General features: G+C 28.1%; 1 protein-coding gene across 1 annotated transcript; it reads right to left on the minus strand.

Annotated features, from left to right (window-relative positions):
• Window positions 1–9971: 9971 nt before the first annotated feature.
• Window positions 9972–15050, minus strand: TRM26 (RB1-inducible coiled-coil protein). The gene is made up of 6 exons (XM_016345893.3): window positions 14743–15050; window positions 13853–14071; window positions 13439–13521; window positions 11641–13344; window positions 11370–11538; window positions 9972–11101 (listed from the first exon to the last, which is right to left on the minus strand). The coding sequence occupies exons 2-6, from the start codon at window positions 13932–13934 to the stop codon at window positions 10395–10397; spliced, it is 2745 nt and encodes a 914-aa protein (XP_016201379.1). The 5' UTR covers window positions 13935–14071; window positions 14743–15050; the 3' UTR covers window positions 9972–10394.
• Between the last annotated feature and the right edge of the window lie 6466 nt (window positions 15051–21516).

Consider the following 21516-nt stretch of genomic DNA (forward strand, 5'->3'; position numbering starts at 1 on the left):
ATTTGTTACTGTTGGATTTAGGGTCGAAAATATAAATACGACAGTAATATTTTGTGGATAACAAATTTAGTGTTGCAACTGTTAATAAATCTAACGGTAATGTCCAACGTTAAATCTAATGGTAATCAACATTTCTTTTGTAGTGTAATAATCAAAGTAGCCTCTTTAAAACTCTAACAAAAATATTTTTTTATGATTAATTTTAAAAAACTATAATACTTGAGTAGAGACATATAAGAAATAACAAAAATATCAAATTCGTTTAAAATTAATCATAAAAAAGTAATCATAAAGATTATTAAATAATGGTAGATCTAGATTTAGATTTAGCTTATAAAAAAAATGACATATGTTTAAAAGAAATAACAAATGTTTATCCTAAATCACATATGGCAGATTACCTATTGTGTTTTTTGGGTTAGTGGTATGCTTTTAGACTGGCTAATATCAATTACTGTTGGAGTCTGTGTTGGTGATGGAGCTATATCTGCTAGAGCTGGATTAGGTTCAGCTGGGACAGTGCTTGCTTCAGGGTCAGCTCCTGCAGCAGGGGCAACCACAGCTAGTTGCAGCTGCAGCTGCCTGTCATGCTCCTCAGCTTCCGTAGCTTTCTTCTTTGCACAGCTTCGCTTGTTGTGTCCTATCTCACTGCAATACATGCATCTGATAAGGTTATACTTCCTCTTCATCTTTGTTTTTGACCCAGTAGGTTGTTCCTCTTTGTCCCTTCTCCTTTTTTTCGTTGGCCTTCCTGACTTTGCCTTAAATGGTGGTAGGATGAGAGTTGGGTGTGGAGTTTTTTTCCCACATTTTGGAGATATTTGGTATGGAATCGGGTGACAGTCTGCAACGTTTTGAATCCACTCTGCCCACAAAACGACGCCGAATTATGTCTATGACATTCACTCAAAACGGCGTCGTTTTCTTTCTCTGCCAACGTGGCAGTTAATGTCCCACGTGAGCAGCCGTTAGCCATGTCATCAAGCAAATTGACGGAAGGACGAACCTGATACAGTCGTGTATCTTTCGGGGGTTCTTTTGATTAACTTTATCTTTCGAGGACTAATATGGAGATCGAGGTATCTTTCAAGGACGAATTTGAGTATTAACTCTAGTAATTTAAATTTAAGTACTAAAAGCATAATTTTTGTATGCTCTCTAAACTTCTAATTTTCTTCTCTTGTTCTTTTTTTATTCTTAGTCTCTTAATAAGACTCATTAATTTCATTCTTTAATTTTTTTTGAATTCAATTAAAGATTTATTTTTATTTTTTTATATTTTTAATTCATTCAATTATTTTATATTTTATTTTGTAATTATATTATTGTATACTTTTTTATTACATAGTTAAATATTATTGAATAATAAGATCCATTAGTAATTTAAATTTTGAAATATAATAATATTAACTACTAACAACAAATAACAGTTAAAATAAAAAGTAACATCCAAATATATGGATATCTATTGATATTTTTTTTTTGAAGTTAGTTCTAATTTTTTTAGTAATAACGACATCAATTAAAAAAAATTAATTATGAATATTATAAAAAGTCAATCTCATAATTTTATAAGACATGAATTTTTAAATATTTATTTAGTAATATATATAAAAATTAAAACATTTAATTGTATTAACAATGAAAGAATTATTCAATCTTTTTAAAATATCAAATTTAAAAGAATAAAATTCTAAGTTATATGTTATTATTTAAATTATTATATATATAGGTGTTTTATTTTATTAGTTAAATAGCTAAAAAATTAATTATATTTTATAATAATAAAATATAATTGTAATATTATTATCATCTTATACATATTTTGCCTTCACTGATAAAATTTTTTGGATTCGTCACTGAATTTTGTGATTTGTAATTATTAATTAATTATTATTAATATTTTTAATTATGTGAGATTATATGTTATAGTATAAAAATAAGTTTTTTTATTATTTAAATATTGACTAAATTTTAATAAAAAGATTGTTTTTTAGATTTTCTCTTAATTAAATAAGAAAAGTATAGGTAGAGAATGAGAATACTAAATAATGTAAATAATGGATATGTCGGATCGTATGTTCAATTCAATAAGCATGCAGATAATTATGTTTATTATTTTTAATTGAATGGTTATTTTTTTTTATTCGATTTACTTACGCACAGTTAACAATGATTGAACGTTCAATTCACTAGGTATGCAGATGGTTATTCTAATATTAAGATTTAAGAGATAATTTAAAAATAGAGTATTTTTTTATTTTATTAGATCAATTTTAAAATTTATTGTTCGCATTGTTTACAAAAGTGATGGTGTAGCTGATTAAATAATTGAGTGGTTGAGATTTTACAATAGCATTCTCATAAGAGACAGGATCTTTGGGCATTAGAAGACACATGCACGTGTTCTGCAATCTTGCATGACTGCATAGATCATTGTCTTTGTTTTTACCCCAACTCATCAACACCAGGGTCATTGGCTCATTGCTCTCTTCTATATAAATAGTTAAAAACTATAACTACCACTTTTTCTTCGTTAGTGAAGTAAACACAAAGTTTGAGTGATGGCACAAACCATGACCATTTTAGCTCTCAGTTTGCTTGCTTTGATCGTTATTCACTGCAACTCCATTCACCCAACAAGCAACATGTTGAGTGAGTTAGTGAGTAGTATGTTTGGTCTGAGAGTCAAATGAGGTGAAAATTTTTATGGATGAATTTAAAGTCTAAAAAGATATCTATTTGTATTATTAAAAAGATATATGGTATACTTTGTTTCTTCAATTTTTATCTATAGTGTTGTAATATACACGGATAGTTTATTCATGTAATTATGCAAAAAATAAAAAATAAATACAATTCACAATTTAAAACATTGTTACAAGAAAAAAAAAATATACTATAAAAATTTAAAAATAAAATATGCAAATAATAATTAAAGGTATATATTACAAGAGTTTAATAAATTAAGGACGAATTTTTACGACAAATATTTTTTGGTTTAATTAGTAATCAAGAAGTTCTTCAATTTTGTGGTTTATATATGTCGATATTTCACAAGGATATTTCTAATCATCGATATACAAGGCTCACACTCACATAAATATTGCAAAGCTAAGGTACATATAGAAGATATATATAAAAATCGTTATATATGGTATACTTTGTTTATTCAATTTTTAACCATAGTGTTGTAATATATCCGGATAGTTTATTCATGCAATTGTGCAAAAAGAAAAAAAATATACAATTCACAATTTAAAATATTGTTACAAGAAGAACAAATTATACTATAAAAAATTTAAAAATAAAATATGCAAATAATAGGCCAATAATTAAAGGTATACTCAAAGCTGTTATGAATAAAATCAATGAACCAATTTCAAGCAACTCCCAAAATTATTTTCTGTTTATATCACTTTAAACATTGTTATTTTTTTTATTAAAAATAATGTATTCAATACTATATACACAAAATAAATTAAATAGCCAAAAAAACTATTTTAATATTATCATAAATGTGATTAAAAAATCAGTATAATTAGGTATCCTTTAAATATTATCTTTTATTTAATATTATCCTTTAAATAATTCATATATATATTTAAATTAATTAAATAACAATAAATCTAAAAAAAAGTCAAAAATTGAATTTTAAATGATAAGTACCTTTTTTTTAGGAAATCACATGCACTAACCGAGGCACACCAAGTTGAAAAACACGACCACTAGAATTAATATTTAAAGAGTAAAAAAAAAAAAACAATTTCTCATTGTATTCAATTATTCATCACTCTACACAATTCTATTTTGGCATTTTTTTCCACAGAAGTACAATTTTTGCAAACTGACCTCATTCCACCTTGGTTTCACAAATCCCTAAAATAACCCACTGATAACATATCTGATCCTGATTCCGACAATCACTGCCTCCTCCTTCTACTGTTCTACTCCTACCCCGTTGAGGTATCTTTCCTTTAAAAAAAAAAAATCTTATAGCAAAAATTTAGCTACGTATTTCATATCTGAAATAATTTGTCCCGATTAATATATATGTTTGGAACCTGAAAATGCAAGAGAAAGTAGTAAACTATTATTTTGGATGGAGGAAGTTTATTTTTTTTATAAAACAACTTAAATAAATATAGTGTGTGTTTGGTTTGTTATTTACCATCTCTTGATCGATGCTTAAGGTTGTCTTTAATGAATATTATTCTATTTGTTTAATATTCGAAGATACACTAATTTTATCAAAAATTAAGTTTTCTGACGTATCAAAGGAATAACTTTGTACTGTAAAAAGACTCCTCAAAAGTGGGTGGGACCTACTTAAACCCTTAATCAGCGGGAAGGATATTCTTCCCTTCATTCCACATTCTATTTACAGTCAAGGCTTCCGCTTGTTTTCACTGGATTTATACTTTTTTATTTCGGTATACTGGGAATTTCTTATTTTTAATATTGGAGTGGTAGTGGTGTTTTTTTTTAAATATAGATTGTTGGGGTGTTATACTCAAATGTGGAATAGTTTAACTAGAGAAGCAGAAATCGGACCGTCCGATTTATTAGAGGTACAGAAATCGGACCATCCGATTTCTAGAGGTACACAAATCGGACCGTCCGATTTGTAGAGGTACACAAATCGGACCGTCCGATTTCTGAGAGGTACACAAATCGGATCGTTTGATTTGTGTTTAAAAAAAAAAATTTAAGTACAGAAATCGGATCCAGAGATTTGTGTACTTCCACAGTTTTAAAAAACACCAAAAATTACAATGTTAAAGTATATTACCACTTTTACTTCCATAACAAAAAAAATTAGCCATATACTGGACTGTGTGTTTGGTTTATTCTTGATGGTAAAGGCTGTAACCAAAGAATACTACAATATTTGAAAAATGAAAATAACATGCGGCTATTTTGATATTTTATATTAAGAAGTGGCATTTAGGACTATATATAGTTTGGTTAATTCAAAAATAGTTTGGTTAATTCAAAAATCAAAATTGTTTTTTGGTTAACCAAAAATTTAATTTTGGTTAATTAATCAAATTAGTTTTATATAATAAAATTGGTTATTAAACCGTTATAAAATTTAAAAATTGATTTTCAATCGGTTATAAAAGTAAAAAAAAAAATTTTAAAAAATTGATTTTTGAATAGAAACTTTGGCTTTTGAAAAAATAAAAATTAATTTTTGATAAAAAATTAATTTTTTTAATATTTTTTTAAATTGAATTTTTAATCTAACTTAAAATTACAATTTTTTAAAATTTGATTTTAGTTTTGGTTAATTGATTAAAAATTATTTTTTTTTAAATTTAGTTTTGATTATTTAATTTTAAAAAATATGAATATAATTTTTAAAATTATTTTATTAATTTGATTAACTAAAATGTAGTTATAATTTTTTAGTCAGTTAACTATATTTTTATTTTATTTTTTAATATACACCCCTAAGTGGTAAGATAGTTGACGGTTACTTACATGAAAATATTGTTGAGTATTATATTAATTAATTTAGTTAAATATATTAATTTATTTAACATGTATATCAAAAATTAATTATTAAATTATTTATTCATATAAATTATATATTATATATAAAATATATATATTAAAATAGTTTATTAATTATTAATTATTAATTCAAATAATTTATGTTGCGAAAAAGTTTATAATTTACATCTTGAGAGTATGTTTGGTCTGAGAGTAAAATGAGGAGAAAATTTTCATGGATGAATTTAAAGTCTAAAAAGATATCTATTTGTATTATTAAAAAGATATATGTAATTAAAATTCGTTATTATATGGTATACTTTGTTTATTCAATTTTTAACTATAGTGTTGTAATACTAATATACACGGATAGTTTAATTTATTCATACAATTATGCAAAAAAAAAAAAAAAATTTAAAACATTGTTACAAGAAGAAAAAAAATTATAGTATAAAAAATTTAAAAATAAAATATACAAATAATAGGCCAATAATTAAAGGTATATTCAAAGCTGTTATGAATAAAATCAATGAACCAATTTCAAGCATCTCCCAATATTATTTTGTGTTTATATCACTTTAAAAATTGTTACTTTTTTTTGTTAAAAATAATTTATTCAATACATACATATACAAAATAAAATTAACAACAAACTTAATAATAATGATCCATCCTTCAAATTTGACATGGTGCTTCATAACAGCACAAGGTCTAAAGCAAGAATATCCAAAGTAAAGTAAAAGCAAGCTAAGGATCTTAAAATTTGTAATGTGAATAGCTTGAACCTTGAAGATATATATTATTATTGCAAAAATGTTACTTGTCCTTTTGCGGCGCATTTTTTACACCCGAAAAATTAAAGGAGTAGTGTAATTTGTACACCCGAAAGTAGCAGCATAATTTTGAAGCTTGAAGCTATATATTATTAGGTGCAAATTCAGGTCCAGCCGATTTCACGTGAAGTTGATAGTTTAATTAAATCAATCAAATCATCTGGCTACTCTCAGCTATCAACTTCACGTGAAGTTACTTAGTTTTCACCATATTATTATTTCTCTCTCTATAAAATGGCCCTTGCAAAGTGCATTATTATTATCAAAAAATCAGTTTCTGTCATGGCCCAAATCAAGATAGTGGTTTTAGGTCTGATCTTGATTGCATTGATTGTTATTCACTACTACTCCATTGACAGAACAAGTAGCATGGATTCAGCTGATGAGGGCAACATGTGGTGCCTCCCGCCACCAGGTGATCAACAACAAATAATGCCACGGTGGCAGGTGTCGGTAAAACTGCCATGTCGCTACCTTCACACAACGGTGTTGGTGGATTTCAGTCCGCTCAGCATAGTGATAACCATAGCGTTCCACATTCCAAACACAAACAAGGCTTGCACTTCTCTTCGCTGGGTTATTTATACTTTATAATATCGGTTTCCACCTTCAACTGTTGGCATCTCTTGATGGTTATTGAGTTTTTCTGCTATGTACTGTCATTATCTAATATTTGGATTTCGTTCAAATATGTTTTTAATAATCAAAGTATAAAAAGAAAAAAAAGTTGAGAGATTAAACGTCTATTTACAAAAACTAATATATTTGTTATGATCATCCTCACTTCAATGTATTTGCGTCTTTAATTGCCACACAGGTAGGGTTTGGTCTTAGCGTTTCTAAAATTCGACTCAATCTTTTCATTACATTTTCAAATTCTAACCAGGCTTCACCAAGTGGATAATAAGAAGGTTAATTAAAATGATCAGCCAACTCCAAAATACCTTGAAAATTGTTGGCATTTTCTCTCTATGCAGGCGCAAAATATTTGGTGATGCAGAATCAATTATTTTCCCACACAAGTATAAAGCAGTTATCACATAATAATGATTTACAAATTTGTAACCTTCAATCTATGAATGACATAATAATATGGATATAGTTTTTTAAATTGGTTAATCAAAATTAACCGATTAACCATAATTTAGTTATTTTATGAACACCGCATGAGAAAAACAAAGAAAAATTGAAAAGGACTTACGTATTGGCTGATTGAGCATTACAGTAACTTCGTAATGGGGTTGGTACTCGATAATCAAGTCTTTGATAGCTGCTAATTCAAACATCTAAACATATTCAATAAAGACCCAGTGTTTTATTCTTTTAAGAAAACCAAAAACAATTTAATAAAATCATTTACAGGTATGTTAAGAGAACATTAATTTATATGTATAACACTATACTTTCTCGTCATAATAGAAACCATAAACTAGTATTCAAACATCCTTATTCTTCTTATGACATCACACTTCTGGATCAACATAACCAATGAACTGAAGCTAATGAAGAACACAAATCGAATTTTAGACATGATGGCATTGAAAATACCAAAAGAGCACAAACAATTAATAAAAACTTAATTTTTTCTGTCGTCTATATATCAATTTTTTTTTTCCTTTCAACAATTAACATTTCTTTTTAATATTATTTAGTTGTAATAATATTGCTGAAAGAGAAAGTCTGGGTACAACAGTTTTATTAAAATTTGGTTATCACTTAACCAGCAAAAAAAAAAATAAACAATCCTATATCATTAGATGTAATTTCACACTATTAAAAACACGAATGATGACTAATTAATGGCTACAAATTATAAAATTTACATGCCCCTAACACTCTTCTTGTTGAAAATACATGTTGTCATGATTTATAAAAAATAAAATTAGAAAATTGAATATCACTTTTAATTATCAAAACATTAATAATATTTGCTACATAAATCAACATTTATTTTACATATTTTCTTTATCTCTTTTAACATAATTTTATATCTCTTTCTTTTTCTGTTTCACCTTCTTCATTCTTGCTAATTTTTTTCACAACTAAAATTTGATTGATGATGATAGTTTTTTTTTTCTTTTAATTTGATAAACATATGTATTAAATAATATGTGATTACATTTATTAATTTTTCTATTTCTTTGTATAATTGTATTCATAAGTTATATAATGTTTTTGTCACTTATATATCACTTCTTTTTTTTTTAACAATTTATATTTTTTTAATATCATTTAGTTGTCATAATAAAAATATATGTTGTCATAATTCATAAAAAAATAAAATTAAAAAATTAATTATCATTTTTAATTACCAAAATATTAATAATATTTATATTTGTATTCTATCTAATAATTTTATACTTTCATCATTGTACCATAATATTTAAATATAACCTAAAAAATATTTAAAAAATAGACAAAAATAACTATTTAAAACATAAAAATAAAAAATAATTATATAAAATCAGGTAAATAAACTTCAATTGAATATTTTTATTATTTATAGTCTAACTTATGTATAATTTTATTTTTTTATAATTATTAAATTTTGAATTAATTTTTTTATTTTAAATTGTCATTTATCATCAACCGTTATAAAATTTAAATTAATTTTGATATGCTACTAAACAAAATTTTAAATTTATTAATTAATTAAATTTAATTCATATTATTTTTTAATTAAATTACAAAATAATAGTTAAGTATAATTATTATCTATATTAAAATAGTATACTTTTTTGTATTTATTTTTTGTTGAATAATAATATTATTAAATTATATATAAATTATCAAATTAAAATAAATGTATAGTACAATATTTATTACAAATTAACTTTTAAGTTTAATATTAATTTACATCTGATCTAATATATATAGCATTTTAAATTTATATTATATAATATAATTAATTTAGCTATCCGCGCAGAGGATCTTAATCTAGTTAAGGTAATTACCTCCTCCTAAGGTAATAAGCTCAGAGAATACTACTTACAATGAAAATCTAACTATGTATTTCGTATATATATGAAATAATTTGTCCTGCTTAATATATGCCTTCCAAATATTCATCATTGACAATTGACTTCCAAAACCCACAATTTTAAAAAAAAAAAAATCGATAAATATGTTTACTCAACTTTATTCTAAACACTGAAAATTTTCTATACTTCAAAATTCAACTTGAATTTTGGTAAACGGTTCATAAACTCTTTACACACATCCATCACTAGAAGTGTTGAACAGCGTAGAGAGTTGTGTTTTGAGGAAAATACAAGTAGAATTAGATGAAAAGTTGAAAAAAAATTACCGAAGCTCATTTAATTCAATGATTAAAAATAAGAATTTGAATGTTAAAGAAAAAATTACATTAAAACCAAACTAATGAAAGAAAATATTAGCACAAAACTTAATTCTATTTCAAGATTATCTTATTAGTTATTACCACCTCAGCAGCATTATTAGTTTAGAAGAGAATAAGACTCATTTCTAAAATACTACTTATAACGAAAATCACTATGTAATCCATAAATGAAGTAATTTGTCCTGCTTAATATATATGCCTTCCACATATTCCATTATCAACAATTGAATTCCAAACCCCACAATTTTGAAAATTTTAAAAATATATAAGACTATACATAAATAAATCAATCAATTTTTTGCTTAGAAAAAATAGCCTAAATAATACATTCCCACTCATGTACAATAACTATCACCGCCACTCAATGCTTCCTCTGTCACAAACATTCACGTCAAATACTAATATACTCTGTATATATACACACACATATTCATGTAATATATTCCACTCACACAACTATATCAATCATCAAGCTCTTATTATCTTCCAAATTGCATAGATTTATCATTTGCAGAAAAAGGCTTGTCTGCAAAGCCCTTTATTGTGTTGATGGTGATGTCAAAGTGATGCCTCACACTAAATTCTCTTAGAATATGTCCTTTACACCAATGTCTTGACCAAAAGTCTCAAATTCGAGAATTCAAAATTGGTAAATTCTTTGTTAGGAAACCTCTGCTTCTTTTCATGGGGCCTCAATCAAGTCAGCTCGAGTTAGTCGAATTCCTGGTAATAAGACTCGGCTGCTGCTGGTTCGATTGAGGCCGAAAAAGGAGCATGTCTTTTGTGAGTTCTTCAACCAGATCATTGGTTATCATACATTCTACATCTCTTTCCAATACATTGATCTCTTCAGATACTAATCCAGACCAAGGGACTGACCCCAAATGTTGAGCCACCAAATCATCAAGAGAATAAGGATATATTTCATCACATTGCGGATACAAAGAAGCACTGATGATTTCCCACACTGATTTCAACAATTCTTTTCCACAAGGTGGTGCCATCATCATGGAAGTGTTGCTTACTTTCCTTCTGAATCTTGATAATGTCAAGGATGGTCCAAGAACAACCGAAAGTGCCTCGTTCAACAAATCAAGCAAGACCCTCTTGTTTATCATATTCTCATTCCGATCCTTTATAGAATCTTCGTCATTCCCGTTGATTGATCTCTCGCCAGATGCTTCCACTTCTTTGAATACCGAGTTACCGATAGGCTTTGCCAATGAGTCTCCTCTTAGTAAAGATTTATCCCATGATCCAAAGTACAGACCAGAGGCAACTAGCAGATCTCTTATGAAAGATTCTGCTGGATCTTCTAGTTGAACTATCTCGGATTCAAGAGGCTCCTGTTTTGTTGTCATGTCTTCGGAACCATTGGACTCGAGTTGATTGAGCTGTCTCCTTAGCTCTGTCAAATCAACAACCAAATCATCTATCAGCAAGAATTCGATATCTAAATGGAAAGTTGGATTGAGACCCAAGGGGAGAGTCAAAGAATTGAAAGAAAAAAAATTATATTATAATCCGAAGTGAATTTAATATGAAAAGTCAATTCCAGATCTTGCAAGCTAGTTCAATATAAAAACTAGTTTGTTGATATAGTATAACCAAGTTTAAAGCAAATTAAAGCCTATGATATCATTACTCAATGTACTAAAGTTAGAATTATATCATACCACTCAAACCAGAGCTGATATCTCTGAAAACCTGGGGAACAATGTTGTCGTCCCTCGAAGAAACGTCTGGAGTTGATAGTGGACTTAAGTATTCAGCTCGCTTCCAAAATTCTTCATGAACACTGCTGCACACTGATGCAGGACTAGGAGGTACCTCAGTGGAGTTCTCCTAAAGAATACCACAGAAAATCCAGTGGTTAGACAACAAATAATGTGAAATATAATTTTCAAAGGCAATGCCGGAGAATGGTAAAAAATTATAACAACTTACATGCCTCTCGCCGTAGGTCAATAGAACTGTCGGTCCACTGGTGACATCTCTCACCATGGAACCATATTCATTGCCATGTGATTCTACCATTGATTGAATCCTTTTTCCGAAAAGCCTCCCTCTTAGACCAAGGCTATATCTAAAATGGGAGACTTTCTCTTTAATATTGAATCTATCCTTTTTCTGTTTTTTAACATCAACAGAAATAGTTTCAACAGCTTCAAGCTTCCTTCGAATTTGTGCACCAGTTAAAACGTGGCGGTCCTCTAGAAGTAGCTTCCCAAACGATGTTCCTGATCCTGATACAGGAGCAGACAAGGACCTTACAAGGTTTCTTGGGGACAAGTCCCTTTGGAACAACACATTGTCATCTGGATCATGTCTGAAAGATCCTGTTTGTATTTCATTTTCCCCTTTTGAAACTTTCCAATGGCTTGTGCCATTTGAACACTTATCTTCTGTTTGCTTTTGCCTAACTCTGTGATTGACTAAAGCATGTGGCGCCGAGTTCCTAGAAGTCACCTCAGGAAGGTCAATGCGCATTTCGCTTTTCCCAATATTTCTTAGCCTCTCGGACGAGAACCTCCTTGTGTCTCTGTAGATAAATTCTGGGGAGCTTGGTCCGTTGAACAGCGTATCATTTTTATATGACCTTGTTGATTCTGACCGGAATAAATTTGCTTCGACGTCTCTAGTTGCACTTTCTCTGACCTGTTTTGCTATGTGCTGGGCTATTAGTTTAGGATCAGCTGGCTTTTCATTGTAACGTGTCTCAATTCCACTCCCTCGAACCACAGAACCCTTCTTGACAGTTCTCCCTTGTAGTTCACTTTTCAATCGCTCTTTGACCTCCTCAAGAAAATCTGCTATACTGTTTCTCCCTTGTAAAGTGCCAGATGAACCAGTCCAATTGTCTTCATGGTTGCAAATGCTATCAAGGCCAGGCTTCAAGACAACTATCCGAGTCGGAGAAGAAGATCTATCAAATTTGTGATAAGATTTCATTATCAAGGACTCCTCAAAATCTCTACTTAGTGTTCTGCTCCTCGAAGGAAAGGATTTCTTTTGCATAGCTGGGATTAACTCCATCACATCATCACCATATTCGGGACCACCAATGTCGGGTAGCTCTGATTTGAGCAAGTGGCTATCAAGTTCTGCAAGTTTCTCCATGGTTGTTCTGTGTGAACTTGTATCATGTGTTAGGTTCTCTTGAGGAAGCAATCGTCTAGGAATACTATCAATTTCGGCAACTTTTGAGCACTCCAGAAATCGTGCTGCTTGATACGCTTCAAACTCTTTCTTAAATTTCTGGAGTTCCTCTTCTTGAGGATGCTCCCGTGGCCTTGGTTTTCCAAAACTTTGGCTCCACCCATCATCATCATCTATGCCTCCATAAAATGAATCTAATTCCATTTCACTAGAAGAATTGAAATTATAATAGCCCCGACTAACCGAATCCCTTCCATTCATTTCCCTCTTTGAAACCTTTGTCCCCATAATTTCACTAGTTCTTTCTAATGGAACAACAGATTTTGTGTCTGGTGGCATCGTATCAATCCCCATCAACCTTGCCACGAGGCTTGGTGCATTTTGCCTGGTGGTTGAGCGTTTGGATAGCTCCTCATTGATAAGTTTTTTCATCGAACCCATATTTGCACAGGGAATGTTCTCTGACCAGTCTTCTTCTACTTGATAGTCATACTGAAAATTCAAATCACAATACATTTTTCAACTCAATTCAAGAGTGAGAAGAGAGAAACATGGTGTTTTTAGACATTTAGCAAAATAATCTTACTGCTATTGGTAATTCTCCTTCCGGACAGTGGTACTGAGACGTTTCTAATTGCAGATCCAGGCTATTCCGGGGAGCTTCCAGGCCTGCATAGAACCCCAAATCATAACAAACAACAACATGCCAAAATCAATCTATAAGAGTAAAAAGATAAAATAAGATTTTCAAGGCATACTCAAGATATCTTCAAATTTGCAACAAAGTAATCAATCTATCCGCATTGACATACGAATGATACGATAAACAAAATTTTAAAAATGACAAATTAGCTGCTAGTAGCATTTCATTTCCGGAGACGAACCATAATAAAATAGTGAACAATTGAGCTTCCTTGTAGTTCATCAGCACTCTAAGAAAGCCTTTCATGGCATGAGTACCAATTTCTGTGAATATATGTATATGTATATAAACACTTACCACCCTGATGTCTTTTATGAGCATGAACTTTCTTGGCCATCCTCCCCTGATTGAACTCAAACAAGTGTAATAAACCTCCCATACGTCTATAGACGGTCTACAAAAGGACTCTCATGTCGTCTGTCTCCATTTCCATGCCTCAATTCATTAAGACTTTAATGATCTTCTCTTTTATTGGGTATGGTATAGAGTAAAAAAGCATTACTATGCCTTTATACCCTGCAATGCCACAACTCTATCAGCTAAAAGGCGATCTATAACATAGAAAGTAGCATTGAAACATCTCAAATTGAATAAATGCAGTTGATCAGTGAAATCAATCTAAATTGTCTTGTAGTCACAAAAGAAATACACTACCAAAAAATATTTCTCTAAGAGAGAGAGAGAGGCTTAGAATTCTGTGAAAAAAAAGTATCAACCAACTAACTGATTCACATCAAAGCACATAATCCCCAATGTTAATTTTGGATATTGTGATCTAAAACTGCATTTTTTTTTTTTTTTTTGCATTTAGAATGTTAATATGAATGAACCTACCAATAAGGCCTACTAAAATTAGCATAAAAAATCAATCATTGAATATAATTTCGAATGAGATGAATGAAGCATACAAATTTGTACATGAATTATTTATAATCCAGTAGTAAATAAGATGAAGATTTTGAAGATTCATATGAACAGGTCAACTTAGCAAAATCTGAAAACTTTGACTTTCATCATGCTGACCCAAAAACACATAGAACAGTGTCTAACCACCCCCCCCCCTCCCCACCCACAAAGAACTGAATTTGGTTCATTGATTCAAATTTTCAATGCTTTTTTTCTTGGAAACCAAACACTTGAATGCGAAGAATGAAAGGGAAACAGAGAGAAGAAAAAGCATAGCATACCAGTAAGAAAAAACACAAACAACACAGCGTGTCAAGAACTAAGCCTTCAGCTATGAATCAATCATGCATTGTGAGAAAATGACAAGGTGGGTGTGTTTGAAACGCAGAAAAGCATCGAACTTTGAGGGAAAATCAAAATGGGTGGGGCAAAAAAGTTGGAAATTTGAACTGGAATTGACGTTGTATAATAATAATGACTTAATGAGGAAGAAGAGAATGAATTAATGAAATAATAACAATAATAATAATTAAAATAAGAAAAAAAATAATTAAATGATAAGGACGATGACAGAGAAAAAGGGTAGGCTACGAGGTTAGAGTATGGGAATAGGGTACAAGACGTTCATTGCTGGAAAGAACTGAAGAAAAGTGAATCTTCTATTTTCTCTTTTTATTTATTTATTTATTTATTTTTTAAAAACTAATAATAATCATTCTCTTTTAATTTTTTGTTGATTAATTTGTAGTCAGCAGTGTATAATCCTATGTATGGTGTTGAAGTGGCTCACATTCACAATTCTCAATCATAATAGTTCTCAACTCTAGCCTTTTATTTTAGGTTTCTCTTTTTTCTTTTTAATTCCTTTTTAGTAAATTATTGTAAGTTAGACATATATATTATTTTTCTCAAATAATTAAGTTATATTGCATTTAATATTTTTTTTTTTAACTGTGATATGGACATTCTTTATAAAATATATAAAATATGACTCTAAAAGAGTTGTTGTAGACACACAAAAATTAAGATATTTGTTTATAGTACTTAATTTTTAAAATACTTCAATTTGAACCATATTAAATAATCAGTAAATATTATAATTTTTTGTCACTATTTAGTCTATAATTATTTATACTCATAATATAGAAATTTTGCACAAAAAAATATATAGTTTGTACTTATATTTATAAGAATTTACACATGAATTAATATAATTTGTATTTATATTTTTTAAAATTTATATATATAAATTAATAAAATTTATTTATTAAAGATCATTTAATATTTTTATTAGTCAAATAATGACTGAAAATATTAAAAATTACTGTTTTAATTTATTCAAATTTTCTTTCTTTACTTAATTGGTAGTTTTTAGAGAATAATGGAGTATATGTCACTTAATAAATAAAGAAGGTGAATAATGGTGTGTATATATAATAACAAGGTTATTTAATTACCTTTTGGCTTTGGTTACCTACAATTTGAAAATTGAAACAAAGGAGTAGGAAAAAATAAAAATCCTTAAACTTTCTCTATTAATTTAGTGTGACAAGTCGTTTTCATGTCGGAAAATAAAGTTTTACTATTTCTTCCTTAAGCTGAAAATAATATGTTAATAATAATGCACTAAAAATAAAACTAATATTATGGTAATACAAACTTTGAAAGGGTTGATAATATAACATCCCCATTTGATTGCTACAGCAGTACTTCTGTCTTTTTTCACACAAAGTAAATCTTCATTTAAAAAAAAATTAAAATAAAATTGGCACATAGTAAAAATCCTTAAAAACAAAAGCTCCTATAGAGTTTGATGGAGTAAAAAATTATGCCAACAATTTGAACATTTTTCTCTAAATATATAGTAGAATGAAACAAAAAAAATTAAACGGGAGAATGGAACAAAATTTTACACCTCAAAAGAAAGAAAATATAGTCAGAATAAAAAAATAGAATAAAGTAACTATTAGATTTAAAAATGTTCGAGTTCAAACTAATTAATTTTTTTTAAATTATTAATTTGGTCTTTTACAATAATAAATGATTGATATGTTATGTCTTTTTATTAATTTATTGTGTAAAACTTAATAGTGATGTCTATATACATCGTTAATTACTGTGACATATCTATTTACAAAAGATTGCCACTTAAATAAAAAATTTTAGAATGAAACTTTATAATAATAATGTTTCATGGTTTAAAATTATATTATTTTTATGCTCATGTAGTATTGTAGTAACAAGAAAATATCATTATTTTAGATAACAAAATACATGAATAATTTTATTTTATTTTAGATTATTTATTAACGAAAAGACATGTTTATTATTGGTTAAAGTAGAAAATCTAATTGATATTTTTTTTAAAAAATTAATTAGTCTAAAATTAAAATATTTTATAATTTAATTGTCACTTTATTAACAAATATTAAAAAAATTAATGAGTTAAGTGATGCATGTAGAAGGAAAATCTTGCTTGCTTGTGATTCGCTAAATCTTAAAAAAAAAAATTAACTTGAGTTGGTCGAGTGATTAACTCACTCATTCATTTAAGTAAGTGTTAGGGGTTCGAATTTCATTTTGTGAATGCAGTAATTTATTAGCTAGCGGCAGACCCTTAAATGGAACTCAGATTCGCCATGGATTAATCCTTGACCTGTTAGGTTGGGGGATACCATAGACAACAAAAAAATCTAAAAAAAAAAAAAAAAGAAAGAAGAAAGAGAAAAATATGATTATTGGTGTGATTAGTTAGTGCAAGCAACTAACAGCTCATAAGAGAGAGAAATCACATTCCATTTGGATTCATTTTGTTGTCTTTTTCCATCTTCTATTCCTTCTTCCTTTCACACGCGCCATCACTCTCATCCATCTTCTTTCTTCACGCGCACAATTTTAAATACAAGACAACATAAATAAATGCCACTTGTACTTTTCTGCCATCTTAAGTTACTAACAAAATATTTGTATTTTCATCATTAAAATATATATATAGGTTTTTGAATTCAAATATGTTCTTAAAATATTTCTTTTAGAAATGACCCTACTTTGGGCTTGTTTGGGTGAGCTTCTAAAAAAAGATTTTTTTTCGAGTTATCTTTTTTTAAAAGATCTTATAGAGAAGTAAAAGTATTTTTATGTTTGGATATCTCATGTAAAAAGATCTTTTTATCAATCAATTATGTTTGGGTATAACAATATAAAAGTACTTTTTGGTTTATTTATTACATGAAAAATATCTTTTTTTTTTAAGGAAAAAAGATCTTTTAAAAAAAGATGTAAATTACAACTTCTCAAAAAAGATCTTTTTTTTTATTTTACTAGTGCTTTTACTTTTACTACTAGAAATTTGCCAAACAAGTTAAAAAATAAAAAAAGATCTTTTTTCATTGAAAAAATATCTTTTTTTAACAAAATAATGGCGCCCAAACATGCACTTTATATAACTCGATACAAAAATAACATGTCTATGTTGTAATTGTTACATGAGAGTGAGAGAGATGAACGAATAATTTGATTGGAACTGAATATGAAAATTACTTATAATGTTATAGTTGCTTGTAGCCTTGTATACATGGAATCTGCTAACTAATTAATTTTCTAACTGATATTTATTTACAAATATTTAACAAATTTAACCCCTAACACTAACAATATAGTTAGCAATTAATTAATAATATTTAAAATTATTTACTAAGAATATAGGGTTGGACTATTAGATTAAAGATATTAATTTATATTAGTTAAAATTAATAATCAATATAAATTAAAATTGCTAATTTTTAAGTTTTGTTCTATATCAGTAATGTTCAACATTCTGGAAAATATTATATTCTCACATATTATCGTATTGGTTTAATTTTAGAATCCAAATGTCTTTAATTTTGAGAACAATACCAATGTGAAAATATTAAGACTATTATAAGACCAAAAATGTGTACATAAAATAATATATATATATATATATATATATATATATAATTTTATAAAAATATATTTGTTAAATTCAATTTTTTTAACAAAAACACAAAAATAATAAAAGTATAAAAGTATAAAGGAGATGAAAATTAATGCAGAATCCTAATTTATAAGTTTTCTGGATTACTTGATTAAGAATTTAGTTAAAAAAGATTTATTATCTAACACTATTATTGAATAATAATAATGGAAAAAAATGAAATAAATACCAGTTAAGTGAGTCAAACCGATTACCCTACCCAGCTATTGGAATTAATTTACACATGTGGAGTTGGTAGAACATTATATTCATATTCTATAATGTCCTAAAAATCATATTAAAATTATGATAAATAATCATGTTACTTGTGTGACAAGTCCCAGTTAAACTAATAATTTAAGTAGGGTTGTGTTCTATTTTTCCTTTAATTTCTTGCTTCATGACATACATGAATCATGATTGTGTCAATAATGCTATCATTTTCAGTATCTTAATTATTTGGATGATAATTAATACAAGTTATAATTATGTTTTAGTATTTGCATATTACTATTCAGATTTCGAGTCTCAAAAGATGAGACCACTTTGGCAAACATGTCTTCATCACACTAATAAATCTTAATGAAAAAAAAAAGATTATGAATATATAAAACAATATATAAAACATTCCTTTGAAAAATATAAATCTCAAAAACAATTTAACTTGTATAAAATAAATAGCTGTATAGCTTATGCTTAATTATGAAGAGGTTATATTATGAGCCGACAGAACCCTCAATAATTCAATCGGACATCATAGATTAGTTATTGTTGAAGTTTATGAAGAAAAATTAACACTTTATGTCGCTTTTAACGTGCTATGATTATTATTATGAGAAAATTTCTTTTCCCATAACAAAAAGTCTAATGCTACAAAGTTGGCTACAACTCTCTTGTACTAGCAAGAGGGCCAATACCACAAAGGATTTTGTCTTACAAGTAATCTTAATTATTAGCATATAAATATCAGGATAATTTACACTAATAAAATAAATGTAGTTTATAATGATATAGATGTTATAAATTAGATACATATTATATCTTGATTAGATTTATACTATTTACATATAAGTTGAATCAAGTTGATTTGATTTACTATGGACATACTATATCAGTAATAAATCAAATAAATTTGATTCGATTTACATATAAATAAAATATGCAAACCAATTCTAACTTAAAATATCTGTATAATTTTAAATGTATTTATTTTATTAACATAAATTATTCTAATTATCATATTATAGAAAAAATGTCAAGTGTATTAAGGAATACTGATGTTCCAGTTATTTTAACCGTTGATTTCAATTAATATATATTATATATATTTTTTATAATTCAGATCAATGGTTAAAACAATTAAAACACCGATGTTCTAGATACACTTAAAACTCTTCATATATTATATTCATCCTTTAGTCAAGATGCTGAAAATGACTACTTATCATCATCAATGGGATTCGAAAGCATGCCTCAATTTAATTTATAATTTTTAATATTCTTACTATCAATAACGTCCGGCTCAAGAATAATAATGAATTTATTAAGCTTATATGTTATATCACACTGGAAAAAAAAAGGAATTAATTAATATTATAACACACTTGCACGTTTAAGCTCAAAGATCATAAAAAATAAATCTGTGTGGGTGAAGTTTGGCATCAAATATTTGTGTGTGTTACACTTCATAGGATTTGGACAATTAGGAAGAGGAGGGAGATTAATTAAGGAAAGGAAATTATTTTCATAGTTTCACACTAGCAAACCCAACCCCCCCCCCCCCCCCAAAAAAAAGAAGAAAAGGAATAGTACTTTATGTATTTTGTTTTGTCATATATGATTTAAAATGGAAAACTACTTTGATTGTAAAAGCTATGAACTTCTCCAAAAGGAAATTTTAGTAAGAGAGGGAGAGGGAACTAAAGAAATTTACTTCCAGTCTATAGTATTTTTGTGTCCACAAATAAATAAATACTAAAAGAACGTTTTTTTCATTTTTATCTCTTTCTTTTAGAAAAAGAATTTCGTCACATATATGATTAAGAAAATGAAAACTAGTTTGACTGCAAAAAGCATAGCACTTTTCCAAGAGCTCCATGGGCCACAAGTGGCCCAATATGGGGTTTAATTCAATTACATATCTGACCAAAAATTGAAAAAATATCACCATGCAAACATTTATAATTGGCATTATTTGTAACAAACAAATATATTTATATATATCAAATTTAATTTTTTTGTTTCCAATGCAAATTATTTTATTAGATGATCTTCAAATATTTATAGTCTTTTGAAAAAGCTTGAAAGTTGAAATATATTATAGTCTTAGTAAGAAAATTGGTACAAATCTTATCAAACTTTTTTATTAAAAAAAAGAAAAGAAAAGAAAAGTTGCATATGCTAAAAGGAGGAACATGATTGCTAAGAGATGTGATTCCCAATGCAAAAGGCAAACCAAGAAAAGCAAAGCAATATCTTACAACTCATGAGGGATAATTATGCCGATATGTTTTAGGTTGTAAAGCTTCTCTTTTTATCCTAATCACATCATGCAAAGACCCTATAGAACTCATGTGCATGATGAGAGTTTAGAACTCCCACAATAAATAAAAGGATGAAAAATCTGTTCCTAGAATGAAAAGGAGATGGCATTGGCAATGGTCACTAGTGAGAGTGATGAGTCCATAACCATGAATCATTATTCATTAAACTCTTTATTGGGGACCATTGGTTTTTATTCCTTTAGCCACACACTCACGTGGCTACATAACAGTTTTGGCCACCTTTTTCCTCTTAATAGGGACACACCCTTTATCTTATGTTCTTTGTGGGGACATAATAGGAATTAGATATTCTTGTTAGGGCTCTTCCCTGGTCCATTTGTAGGTCCAGCTATATTCTCAATTGTGAGGAAAACATGAAACTTTGTAATTTTGTCGTTGGCCCAATTCAAATCATCATTGGGCCTAAAGCCCATATGTAGGTGTAGGTAATGGGTTTGGTTATAACTCTTTTTGTTCTTATTGGGCTTTTGATTTTCTTTTCTTTACAGTCCTCA

This window comes from Arachis ipaensis, chromosome B5, assembly GCF_059453495.1.
Source record: "Arachis ipaensis isolate K30076 ecotype BB chromosome B5, ASM5945349v1, whole genome shotgun sequence".
NCBI classification, from domain to species: domain Eukaryota; kingdom Viridiplantae; phylum Streptophyta; class Magnoliopsida; order Fabales; family Fabaceae; genus Arachis; species Arachis ipaensis.

Excerpts from the sequence above, each read along its gene's own strand:
- TRM26 (XM_016345893.3), bottom strand. The coding sequence starts at position 13,934 with ATGGGAGGTTTATTACACTTGTTTGAGTTCAATCAGGGGAGGATGGCC. Across the intron at positions 11,539-11,640 it reads TGACCTACGGCGAGAGGCAT|GAGAACTCCACTGAGGTACC; the intron begins GTAAGTTGTTAT and ends GGTATTCTTTAG. Across the intron at positions 11,102-11,369 it reads TATCAGCTCTGGTTTGAGTG|AGCTAAGGAGACAGCTCAAT; the intron begins GTATGATATAAT and ends TTGATTTGACAG.